Source organism: Argentina silus, assembly GCF_951799395.1.
Source record: "Argentina silus genome assembly, chromosome: 16".
Taxonomy (NCBI): Eukaryota; Metazoa; Chordata; class Actinopteri; order Argentiniformes; family Argentinidae; genus Argentina; species Argentina silus.
This window is the reverse complement of record NC_139670.1, coordinates 16,906,686-16,920,271: the sequence shown is the minus strand read 5'-3', so window position 1 is coordinate 16,920,271 and position 13,586 is coordinate 16,906,686. Positions and strand designations below refer to the sequence as shown.

At 45.0% G+C, this 13,586-nt stretch overlaps 1 protein-coding gene across 3 annotated transcripts in view; it reads left to right on the top strand.

The window, feature by feature from the left end:
• The window catches only part of ebf3a (EBF transcription factor 3a), a 94,659-nt gene that overhangs the window by 77,428 nt on the left and 3,645 nt on the right, over positions 1–13,586 (top strand). For 2 of the 3 annotated variants that reach the window (XM_083687365.1, XM_083687364.1), the window contains exons 11-15: positions 4,630–4,718; positions 9,591–9,656; positions 10,374–10,539; positions 11,384–11,581; positions 12,284–12,481. In XM_083687365.1, coding sequence (XP_083543491.1) covers positions 4,630–4,718; positions 9,591–9,656; positions 10,374–10,539; positions 11,384–11,581; positions 12,284–12,481 — 717 coding nt within the window. Of the gene's footprint in view, positions 1–4,629; positions 4,719–9,590; positions 9,657–10,373; positions 10,552–11,383; positions 11,582–12,283; positions 12,482–13,586 lie in introns of all 3 variants that reach the window. The other variant, XM_083687366.1, reaches the window with a different exon arrangement.

Genomic DNA, 13,586 nt, shown 5'->3' with positions numbered 1-13,586 from the left:
ATCAGAATATGGCCTGGAAGTGGCTGTCACATATGACACCCACACTCTACGCCTGCGTCTCGCAGACACACCACACTACGCCGGCATCTCCCTTTTGACTCTTGTGTGATTTGTGATCTTCCCCACCAATGAAGAATGACACAGAATCCCACTCACATCCAAGGGGGGATGGGATAGGTGTTTGATCTAGCTGGTAGAAATGACTGCAATAGTATATTTTTGGACTGTAACCTTTAAGGGCTATTATTATGTGAGGTCGAAAAACAATCGGTTTCCTCTGGCGGTCTATGACCGCAGCACCTTTTTCCCCTCTGTTGTGTTATTATGGCATAATTCTCATATTCCAAAATAAAGGCTTGTCACTGCAACGTATCTGGCAATGTATAGGATGTCAGTTTTGTGAAGAATGACAGTGTAGTTTGTGTGAGAACAAGGTCAAAGCACTCCATCATTTAAACGCACACACACACACACACACACACTCACACAACAAATCCACACACACATAGATGCACACGCGCTCACACACGTACACATGTGTACACACACACACACGCACACTCACGCACACACAACCCCCCCCCCCCCCCCCCCCCCCCACACACACACACACAGCAATCATTTGAGGCATGTTTTATGTAAGGGGCCAGATCACTCTCTAACATCCCTTTTTATAAATGAGCTGTGGTAAAAGAAACTAACATAATGACCCCAATCTTACCCCCAGTGCTTTAGATCCCCCCCAGCCTTGAGGGCATCGGGCCCCTGTTCCTCCACCCTCACCCCCCCCCATCCCCTCTCTTATACCTTTCAGGATAAACGCGAAAAGCATTTGAGCTCATTAGCAAGCCCATTTCCTCCTGTAGGAAAGGAGAGCTACATAATTCATTACCTTGAAAAGAGATGAGCATGATGTGATTGAACACACTCAGTCATGCTTGACGCCTGTTAAGGTTTCGCCTTCCGCGTTCCACAAGTCAAAGTCTCGTCTGTAAAAACAAAACAAGGGAAAGAACAAACAAACAAATCATCATATGACGAATGAGGTTGTATCCTGAGGTACACCAGGCCCCTGTGACGGATCTGCCAGATGTGAATCTTCCTCTCATCATCATCATCATCACCATCATCATCATCATCATCGTCCTCTTCCTCTTTGCCTCTGACCGGTTCACCCCGGTTCCCCCTTTCTCTAATTATCCATCAGGTCAGTAAGCAACATTGGGAAGAAGTTGGGAGATCAATACGAATTATCCCTGAGCAAACCGCTGCTGACAGTTTGAATCGCAGCATATGTTTACCCAAAGCCAGGCAATTTATCTTAATATCAGCAAAGTAATGTGGCGCAGGTGAGAGGTCAGACAATCTCCCCCACCTCATAATTACCCAGTTCTAAAACAGGAAAGTGCTATTGATTGGCTGGGACTGGGGGACGGGGGGAGGGGCCTGGCGGAGAAGGGGGGAGGTGACAGGGATGTGCCAGTGGCCTTGCCCGCCCTGCCTCAGCTGGACTTCTGGTATGGGGTGTATGTGTGTGTGTGTGTGTTTGTGAGAGAGAGAGAGAGAGAGAGAGAGAGAGAGAGAGAGAGGGAGGCGGAGAACGAGAACAAGAGAGAGAGAGAGAGACAGAGAGAGAGAGAGAGAGAGAAAGAGCCAGGAGATGATAGATCTGGTGTCGACCAGAGCTCCAGGCTTTGGCCCCGAGCGCATGGGAGTTTGGTGGGAGGGGGGTGGGCCCTGGATGAAGGGGTGGATTTATTTAGTCTCTTATTACTCAATCTGTTCTGCATATATCCCAGCTGCCATTTCAAAGAGTCAGGGGGAGGGACAGCCACTAAGGAAGGGAAATTGCCCTCCCTCTATCAACCTTCCCCTCCCTTAGCAATATTGTGTGGCCTTGTGTCCATCTCTCTCTCTCTCTATCTCCCTCTCTCTCTCTGTATGTCTCTCTCTCTCTCTCTGTATGTCCCTCTCTCTCTCTGTATGTCTCTCTCTCTCTCTCTCTTTCTGTCCGTCTCAGTCCCTCCCTCTCCCTCTCTCTCTCTCTCTCTGTGTGTGATAGGTGTCCTATCAGAAATCAAGAGTGTGTGTTTAGTGCTAATCAAGGTCTCTATGACCTCTTTTTCACTCATTAGCATGAAATCAATAGCAGATGAGCAGTTATCTCTCTCTCCGACCAGGCCTCATCAGGAGAAATGTATCAAGTCAACGCCTTTTAATGATTAACCTCTCAATAATAGATGAGACAGAGCAACACGTTGCCATTCAACTCAACTGTGTTTGTGTTTGTGTGTGCGTGTGCGTGTGCGTGTGCGTGCGTGTGCGTGCGTGTGTGCGTGCGTGTGTGTGTGTGTGATGAAGTTATCCTCTTATGAAGCGGGAAGCGTCATTTTTTTCTCTCCTGCCTTGTCCAGAAATCTCTATGCTCTGCTCTTGACTCCTCTCCCCTCTCCCCCCCCCCACCCCACCCCCTCCTCTCTCCCCCCTCGGTCCTCTCCCTACACCCCCTCCATGTGAACGACATGGCTCTCTGACACGTCTGTGCAGTAGGCCCTTGGCCCACAGACATGACAAATGGTCCTGAAAGACAATGCTGACAACCACTGATGATGAATGGGCTGATTATTAAGTGGTTTTACACATATAGAATTTACATCACAGAGGTAGAAATCCGACACACACATACACACAGGCACGAATACACACACACACACACGGACACACACACACACACACGGACACACACACACACACACACAGGCTGTCTGTCGAGGGAAGGGTATCCTGTCTGGACATGGGGGTGTCAGAGAAGAAGGGGGGGTGTGTGTGGGAGGGGGGGAGAGGGGGGTTGGTAAGGTGCAGAGAGAGACAATGAGATAGTGGAAAGGGGGGGGGGGGCGAAGGCCATGTCATGTAAAATCAATACGTGGGGGGGGATCAATGCTTTTATTAACAAGGAAGACGTCTCGGGTTTTTCACATTCCTTGCGTGGGCCCCCATTGTCTTCCCCTCCCCCGGTGCATGATGGGACATCAGATGGCATCCCGGCTGTCAAGCCCTCTTGTCACACGGTAGAGACGGCGTTCCCTGACTGCCGGTGACGTGACGACGCCCTAGCTGTAGTCGCGGCAACATTGATTACCTTGTCGTACTGTCCGCCAATTCCCCCCCCCCCCCCCCCCTCCCTCCCCTTCCATCCTTCCATAATTGTACCACTTCATCATAAAGTCAACCAATTATTTGGGAGGAAGTTAGCGTTAGCATCTCTTCCCTCCTCCCTGTCAGCGGCCTGGGCTCGTCTGACGTTAGCGTTAGCTTTTCATGTTCACTTGGATTCAACACAGAGCCAGTGAACTGCATGGGTGTTAATCACTAGATTACATGGTGAGTAATGAGTGATGGGCCCAAATTGCAGGCTAAGTAATGAACAGCTGAAGGCAGCTCTTATTAGTATCAAAGGGAGAAAAAAAAAAAAGGGGGCTGTTGATTGATGTAGCATCGCCACAATCTGCAGAGTCACTCTGCTGAAGATGACATCGACATGACGGTTGAGGGTTTGTAATAACTGCGACCTGAGCTCCTTCAAGGTCTGTGGGTCGCATACACACACACACAGCGCACATGCAAACGCACACGCACGCGCGCACACACACACACACACACACCTTTGTTTTTGAAGTGGAGCAGGGTCTTAATAGACCTCCGTGACTCTGTCTAAAGCTTGTTAAATACAATGCGCGCAGTGGAACGCTGTAGAGATTATGATTCATGCACTCATACACAACACCGCATGGCCCCCAGATTTATAGCTGCACACAGTTCATACTCAAAATTACTATTTGAGAAGGAGCGGTGGAAGGAGGTGTGTGTGAGAGGGAGGACAAAAAAAAAGAAGGAAAGAAAGAAAGAACAGAAAAAAAAGATGAATTACTATTTGTGGCCTGCAATTTCACGAGGCCAGCCCAGTGCAGCTGGAAAATGATAGCGCCCCTACGACATCAGTTAGTCGTCATCCATTCACAGATTGTTAAAGCTTTGCGAGATTAAGTGCCCCTACTGCCTAGTTTGCACTCAGGCAATATGCCGGAGCGAAAAAAAAAGAAAAAAAAAAAGAACAGGACCCAGGGATAAATCGTAGACTCCCAATAGCCGGACATATGTCATCATCGCTGGTTGGCTATAAATCGCGAGGACTGTACAGAAAGTGGCCCATGATGCAGACATCAGTGGGCTGACAGGAGTGATTGCAGGGCTAAGCCCTGCCCCTGCCATCACGCTCCATAGCATTGCTTCATTCATAATGGATCGACTAACCCACCGAATTTATTTCATCAATTATTGCCTGTATCGCGGTGAAAAACATTTATTTGAAATACACCCTGTGCTTTTGTGGTGGTGTCTGTGGTTGGGGAAGCATCGTAGAATGCTGCAGATAACCATTTCACGGTTACCCTGCGTGACGGTTCTTTGAATTTCACGACATCTTGAGAAATGTGTACTCTGTTGGATCGAATCCATATCTTTCGGTTGTTTTTCTTTTTTTTTCCGAAGGAAATCACATCTAATGAAACAAATATATCTTGTTTGGCTCTGTATAACAGGGTTGCTTTTGTGCTTCTTCTTCTGTAGCTTTGAACGAGCCGACCATCGACTATGGATTCCAGAGGTTGCAGAAGGTCATCCCCAGACATCCAGGAGATCCAGAGAGGTTACCTAAGGTCAGTAGACTTGGACAGAGTGAAAGAAAAAACACTCTGTTTATCATAGAAATCTGACAATGCGTTACAATTCACTGCTCAGATGAGTTAGAGCATGCAATCTCTTTTGGCAAGTCATCATTATTCAATCACTCAGAGACAATGGTGCGAAGGGGATAACAACACATACAAACACTCTCTCTCACACACACACACACACACACACACACACACACATCCACGCAATCCCCCCACACAGCAGGCAGAATTGTCCAATGAGGTACATTTGTTTGGATTCCGAGAGAGGTGCACAAACTTTCAGTGTGGTGAAATAGTTCAATTAAACATTTTTCCACTCCAGTAAGCTGTGGTGATTGTAATCTAGGCCGGGGCCCTCTCTTGATCTGTGATTATTCCAGCCTTGTTTTCCTTTCATTTTCCAAAGCTAGATCCAGTTTAATCTTTTGTTTACAAAGCTTTTCGTTTATAAGTCCTTGTCTTAGTGGGTTAATAAGTGAGGGCCAAACATGAATATCTGCAGGGAGCTTTCTTTTTTCTTTTTTTTATATATTATTTGAATTCCACAAAGAAGTAGTTTGCCTCCAGGTCCCGTGTGGGTGACACGTATCACAGGCCCGCTGTTTTGATGTGTGACATAAAAAGAAAAAGCCACGCTTATCATATTTTTTTTTGTGCCATTCTTTGATTCACATTTTTTTTTCATTTGCCTTTGATACAATCTATGACTTGTACCCTCGCTAATAGAAAACCAGCTAATTTCGCCTCTATAGCATGCTGTGTTGAGGGGCCCTCTTAATCATATGTAGAGAGATTATTTTGTTCCCTGTTTCCTGGGTGCTCCGATAGCGCTGACCACCACCGGGGTCTAATAACAGATATAATACAAATATCTATTAAGACTCAGCATGCTGCCTCGCCATATCATTAACTACCACTGAACGCTGAGCAGTCTCCAACGTTGCTGCTGGTCTCGCAGTTCAGAGGCTCCAACTCAAAAAGCCCTCAGCAGAGTTAACGCTCAGTACATGGTGTGTTTCAATTACAATTGGCTTTTTGTCTCAGCGGAGAGCAATATCTGGACGGAAAATCTTGTTCCAGTAAACACTTTAAACTATCACTTACCAATAAAGGTGCCTGGTCGGCCCCATACACAGATCTCTCTCTCAGAGCACTTCTTTGTGCTATTTGGAAGAGCGAAACCACATATGAGATGTACTAATGTTGCCATTAGTTTGAGAAAAAAAAAAAGCCCAAACAAACAACAAAAACAACACGCAACCAAAAAAAACAAAAAAAAATCAATCTTTGTCTGAGGAACAATTCAGGAAATGCACCTCTTTTCCCCTCGCAAATAACGATGTCGGCTCTTAGCACAGAGGCAAGGGACTTAGCTTCTTTTAAATTTAGATAGCCTCACCGCACGGACTTCACACGAGGGCGGCTCCGAAAAAGAGATGGAATCTAGCAGTTCCAATAAACAACATAAATATTTGATTTGGCCTTCTAATGGACCCAAATGTGGAGTTGAGCAGCATGTAAATGAAACTGCCAAGTCATTCATCATTGTTAAGCCAGCCGTCTGAGCTGTAGTATGCCGGGGTCAAACCACGCTCCACGTAAAGCAGCAATTGACCCTTACATATATTCTGAATGAGAGACGAAATGGAATAAAAGAACATCAGCATTAGATGTTGTAGAGCGTAGGGGGAAAGCTAGGTGCTGTAATAAGGGTTTGGGGGGGGGGGGGGAATGTAAAGTGTGTATTAGCAATAAGGGCGAGCATCAGACTTCAGCCTCTCCCCTCCTCTCCCTATGACTTCACCCTGCAGTTGATGATATTACCACAATATTGATTTCAGGAAAACATTTTTCCCTCTCTTTTCCAGAGGATGTGTAATGCACACAGTTTGATGGGTAATTGTGATGCAACAGAAAGCCAATATGGTGGCCTTGTATTGGCTTTGACACACACTAATAATGTCGCTGCTGCAGCTACATACATACATACATACAGAGAGTAAGGGCTGAATTGAAGTTTACCTCCCTAATTTTAGATAACATCAAAGTCTACTGGCTGATCCAGTGGGAGGGGCATAAATAAGGGCATTTATATACAAAGATCCAGAGTGAAAATACAAGCAATAACTAGGGGCACTCATGTGATAAGGAAGGAGATTGCAAGGGGGACTTCAGAAACCTCCCTCTTTTTAGTCCTTGTTTGGGAACAACCTAATCCATTGTTCCTCTGTACGAGGTTAGCGAAATGGAGGAATGAGAATGTGATTACGCCCTATGCATTCACTTACTCTCTATCAAATAATCTTTATCGCAAATCATATAGTGATAACCTAGCTTTTTTTTTCGCTTCCGATTTAATTGCATACCTATCCCTCCCCTATTTTTGTCTTGTTTCCCTCCACAAACACAAATCCATTTAACTTCCTTTTCAATCTCATACACAAGGAATTTTATTAGAAATGCATTCATGTTGAGCAATTACCCATGCATTAAAATTCATCCTCTTCTCCCTGTTTTTTTGAAGTAGCTACATCTATTGCCCCTGCACCTCTCAATGTATTCATATCCCGAGGCAAGAACTAACAGAATAATTGCTTTACAGTTTTATAATGACATTAGAACCCGAAGCCATATCACCTTGGTTACCTTTTTTAACGGAGATGATATATATACTTCTCCAGATATTCAAGTGGGGGGAATAATCAGGCCCATTTTAAACGATTGTCGTCCATGGGCGTAACAATGAACACTTGTAATAATAACACCGCACATTTGTCATGAAACAAGCTCTGAGCTCATTTTGAGCTTTAATAGTTTCCGTTTAACCCAGAGTCTGTTATGTCCCCATGAAAAAAAAGGACTCAATTACACTTATCGTTGCGACTTGGAAATTTACATTGAAATGCTTCTCAAACACCATTCCCTGCTAATCGTATTCACAGCAGGAGCCTCTTTGCATGAGTGGGGCATGCTGGAACAAAACAAACTCGTTCAAAGCACCCTTGACTGATTGGGTTACGTTCTCTGACTCCTCGTGATGCGACAAGGCCACCACTTCAACGTGGGCCCTACAAACCCCGAGTTGATTAGTTAAGACACCGCGCGGTAAATGACAGATTAAGGATGAGAGGCAACGTAATTTTCTTAAACTATCCTTATGTTTCCTGTTCGCCAAAGTGCCATATGGACAAGGAGGGCGGAGAGAAAATGAAAAACAGCTTTGTAAGCGACGTGGCAGTCTTAATTGTGATAATCGTCGCTCAAAATTGGGAGGCATGTAGAAAGTCTTGTGATATGACGGAGGAGATTATGAGTAATTATTAACAGCCCACCAAAACACTTTATCTTCCGGAGAGAGAGAGGTGGCTGCAGCTGATGAACAGATTAAGACAGCTGGGCCTCTCTCATTGATTGTACCTGCCTCATGACAAGTGTAATTCTTTATTTGTATGCAAACTAGATGCATGCAACATCAAGCATAGACACCAATTTCAGAGGTAAATGCCCATTTTAAGAGCCATCCATCCGGCAACTTTCCGGATTAGACGGCGATTTGCCCAACGTATGGCGCTCACAAGAAGCCCTGCCTCCTGCCATTAATCTTGATAAATAAAGGATCCACGATGGTTTACGCAGTTGGGGAATGAAAGCCCGACCGAGGCCTGATCAGGGGCCTCCTTGCTTGCGTATTGTTCTTTTGAAATGCGGCCCGCATTTACAAGTCCGCCGCTCACCGTGGCAATGACATGTTTATTTGCTGTGATCTGATATACCTTTGTGCTGCCAAACAGAAAGACATTCTTAATGTATATCAATGGTACCTGCCAGTGAAAGAACTAGATGTAACCTTCTGAATAAGTCTTTCAGAATCAGAGGACTACAAAAAACAACACCTCGACTAATTGACACGTGTAAGAGAGCGTGCTTGGGACAGCCGGTTTAAATGAAGCCGATCTCCACCATTCTCTACCATGTCCATAGAACAGCATTACGTTTCCATTTTGGGACAAAAACAAGACCACAAACCAAAACTAAGATGGTCTGAAGCTGCACACAAGCAATGTTGTTGGCAGGCCCCATTCTGCTTCTTTGAGGGGAGTTAAGTAGCAAGTTAATCCATGTTGTCACAAAAGTGGAGGGGAGGCATGCAGACATGGATAAGACAGAATTCTGGGCATCCATGTCCCTGGGCACGAGCACTCAATGCTGGCTAGGATGGGAAGTCGTTTATGAAGTCCTTTACAACAGGCAGTGAAAGAGGTTAATTGAAAAATTTCCTAATGTCATTATGAAAGAAGTAGATTAACCCGAGCTAATTCACTTTATTGTTCAGAAGAAAGAGGAATGAGCATTGAACTCTCCTGCAAATTTGGGGCATGAATTAGGGGTGAGATGTTGTCTGTAAGGACTCTGCCAGTTTAATTAAGATATGGAAAATTACTCATTGTTCTTCGCCACTAAAGTACTAGGAATTAGCAGCCAAATGCAGAGCCTGCGCCTTTCATATCGGGAGCTGGCTGTTTGTTTGTTAAATACCCATAAGGCCACAGCATTAAAACTCAAGTACTTATTTTACTCATTTAGCATTAAGGTTGGAGAATATTGGAACCACTTAATGTACTGGCGCTCTCTGATGTGCAACTGAGCCTAATAAAATGTGGTAGATTATAACCATTATTTTTTTGTTAATAATGTTATCAGAGATGGTAGAGGTGTATACATCACTGTACTAGGCTAGCACTTCATAAACTTGTATTTGGCACCATGTGTATTGACGTGACCCTCCGTTTGAATTGGTGTGTGTGCATGGTTGTGTTCAGTGTGTCTAACTGGCTCCTCTTGTCTCTGTCTCAGGAGGTGTTGTTGAAGAGAGCAGCTGACCTTGTGGAGGCTCTGTATGGAATGCCACACAACAACCAGGTAAAGCGCAACCCACGCTCCCACAATCCCATGCAAATGACTCTCTCTTTTGTGTACATTTGCAGTAATTAAATCAGCATCTCTTTTCCTCGCAACCCTCCACTTTCTACATTTCAAAGCTACCTTCAGGCCATTGTACTGTAGCACGATGCCATTGCTCTTAGAGAGCAGGGTGTTTTTTTTTTTTCTTTCTGTTTCCCCACCCATTTATTCCTGGCTACTGCACACATCTGAGAGAGGAGTTAATCAGTCAAAACACACACAGAGAGACCTATTCAAATGAAAGAATAACCTTGAACCAGGTCCAAAAAGGTTCTGGAACTAATGCAAATTAACAAATAAATCTACCGAGCACAGCTTTTATCAGGCTGTGTAGCTAATGCATTCTGATAAATTGGCCCCACTACTACTTTTGTTTTCTCTCCAACGTTTCAGCACAAACTACAACATTGTGCCCGTTCGACGAATTCCTCATTTACAGTCCAACACACACACAAACGCCTTCCATATCAATACTCGTCTCTGTTTTTTCCACTAACAAGGTTGTGCTAAGACAACAACAGATGCCATAAGCCGTTAAACGCAAAGAAGCTTGCTAATACTACCATGTCAGATGCAAACCTCAGTTGATTGAAACAGTGGGCTATACTCTGTATGGGTCACACACCTCTAACACCCCCCGTCCCCCCTCCCCGTCCCCCCTTTTCTGTTTTCCAGGAGATCATTCTGAAGAGGGCGGCTGACATCGCAGAGGCTCTCTACAGCGTACCGCGCAACCACAACCAGATCCCCTCTCTGGGCAACACGGCATCGCACGGAGGCATGATGGGGGTCAATTCGTTCGGCAGCCAGCTAGCAGTCAACGTATCAGAGACATCTCAAGGTAATGACCAGGGTATGTAGCCATGAGAGAAGATGAGCTGCTGCCAACAACTACTAATCAAGCTTACCTTTCGATATTACCTGGTCCGGCCCTGGCTTTTTGCGCCCCGGCTTGCAGCTCTATCTTCCATGGCTGTCTCTAATTACTGTCCCCGGGGGGTTGCCTGACACTGCCTCTGCCTCCCCTCGTCTGCCTGGCAGGGAGACGGACCGCTCCTCTCCACTCTTCACATAGCAACACAGCTGATAATAGTTTTACATCTGCTCTTTGTTGCCACTGCTAAGGTCAGGGGCAGAGTGGATATAAGGTCTTTTCTTTTTCTTCTTCTTCTCTCTCTCGTGAACACGAGGCACAAACACATATTCTCGCCGCCAGACCTGCACTCCACATAATAGCTTATGTGGATATTATGCCATGGCTCTAGCCTATACAGAATACACTCGCATACTACACTGTACATGCATACTGGACTTCACTACACAGGTAGTGTTGAGACAGATACACACTCTATGAGCTAGGATATTATAACTGACCAAGCAATACCATGTCGAGTAACAACATGTCAATAAAATGTAGTTGATAAAGTATAGTGTGTTAACACACAGGTATAGAACAGCAGTATTACTGGATATAACATACACCCATAAGTAATATCAATTCGATATAATTATCTCATTAGAATTAGACACCAGACACACAGGGGATTGCAGAATAGAATACCACAGTGTCTTCAGAAGGCTTCTCTCAGTGTTTAGCAATCGCTTCGTACCACAATGTGCAGTTCCTGCCGTGCCTAACCCTAACCCTAACCCTAACCCTAACCCTAACCCTTTCATTTCAACAGTGGGCTACAGCCGCAACACCAGCAGTGTGTCACCCCGTGGGTACGTGCCAAGCAGCACCCCTCAGCAGTCCAACTACAACACGGTCAGCCAAAGCATGAATGGCTACGGCAACTCCATGTCCAACCTTGGCGTTCCCAGCTCACCGGGTTTCCTCAACGGTTCCTCTGCCAACTCCCCTTACGGCAGTAAGTATCAAGGTAAAACGCACCTTTTGGTTTTCTTCCTTCTCCTCCTCCTTCTCCTCCTCCCCAACTTCTCCCTCCTCCTCCAAGTGGCTTTGTTTCTTTTTTAGTTTTTTAGTTTTGTTTTATGACACCCTCCCTCTGTTGTTTTGATTTTGAACGTTTGGTTTTTTGGAATGTGTGCTACTGGATAAAAGGAGGGATGACTCTGGAGGCTGGAACACCCAGGACACACCTTTAACAATCAGACCCAGATAATTACAAACTCACAAGACATCACACATTGGAAACATTGGACATTGGACATTGGTGCAGGACCCCTACCCCCCCCCCCCCCCCCACCACCCAAAAAACCCCAAATTATAGACCCCCCCAAACCGTCTCGACTGATTTTCCCAGTCAAGAGTCTATTGCGTAACCTATTATCCAGAGTGGCTGAGGCAGAACATTTCATATCCACAATTCAACTCCATTTCTGATTTTGATTTTTTTTTCTTTATTGACAAATTCTTTTCTGACATCTTATGATTTGTCAACCAACCCCCATCCAAAAATATCATTTTTGTCACAATCATTTTTTTTTTTCTCCTGATTTCTGTTACTTTTCACATTTGGTTTGAAAAAGAGGCAAGGCCCGATCAATCTAAATCAAACATTTTTTTTTCGACCCTGTGCCGTGAACTCCTCTCTGAGTGGTGACTTTTTGCTTTATTGCAGTAGTGCCGTCGAGCCCTACCATGGCAGCCTCTTCGGTCAGCCTCTCTTCCAACTGTAGCAGTAACCACGGCATTTTCTCATTCTCACCTGCCAATGTCATCTCTGCAGTGAAACAAAAGAGCGCCTTTGCCCCTGTTGTAAGGCCACAGGCATCTCCACCTCCTTCTTGCACCAGTGCAAATGGCAATGGACTTCAAGGTGAGCCGCCCTCCCTCCTTTTACGGTGCCCCATAGACCTTGTCAGACCTCACCTCCACCCTCAAAAAGGCACTACCATTCTTCTTAAACTGTACGAGTGGCAAACATCAATTATATATTTGTGGATGGATGGGTGATTGCGGAGACGGATGGATGGATGGATGGATGGATTGATGGATACATTATGCATGTATGCATGTGCATGTGTGAGTTTATTTATTTATTTATTTATCTAACCATTAATGATTAAGGCAAGTTAAGAGTCTCTAGGGGTTATCCCTCCCTCCCTCCCCCCCCCCCTCCCCCCCACACACCTTCTGCATTGGTATCACCCAGGACGATATACTGGCTACCGATATGAAAAGAAAATAAAGACATTAAATCAATGTGATCTTATTATAGTATTGTATATTGTGAGCATTATAATCTTAAACAAACAAATCACTTAGAGTGGCATAGCCGTCCTACTTATGCATTATTCACTGCAACCCCTTGGATCCCTCTTTTACATTTAATCGGAATTGAACATCATATGCATTAATATTCACAACCCGCAGCCCCCCCCCCCCCCACACACACACACACCCCCCACCCTCCACCCCCTCTCACTGACCCTAGTGAGCTCATTCAAGTCCTTGGTGAATAGACTGCATGTAGCTCCGACAAGCTCTCCAGGATGGTATTTTAATGTGGCTAGGATTAGAGATCACGTTGTTCACAGCCCCTGGAAACACACACGTCAAAGTTCCCACTGATTTAGGAGGAGTATTGTACTCGGTTAAATATTCATGGTTTCTCGCTGTAGCTACTAAAACAGAGCAAGTGAAAGGCCAAAAGCATAAAGATTTTATTCAATGTGTTTTTGTGAGTGTGCACTTTAACACGGAGACATCTGCAAAAGCCTTGTGAGGGCATATCTTCTAAATATATTATTCCTAATGAGAAAGAGAATTCTCCAGAAAGGGTCGTTGTGCAAATCAACATCACTCACCAAATTAAAGCCTTATTTTGGCTTGATTTTCTCTATGTCAAGGCCGACTTGTTTGCTTTGAAAACATGTTTTACCCATAGTGTGTGCATCCAAGATTAATAATGTTGGAGCTAA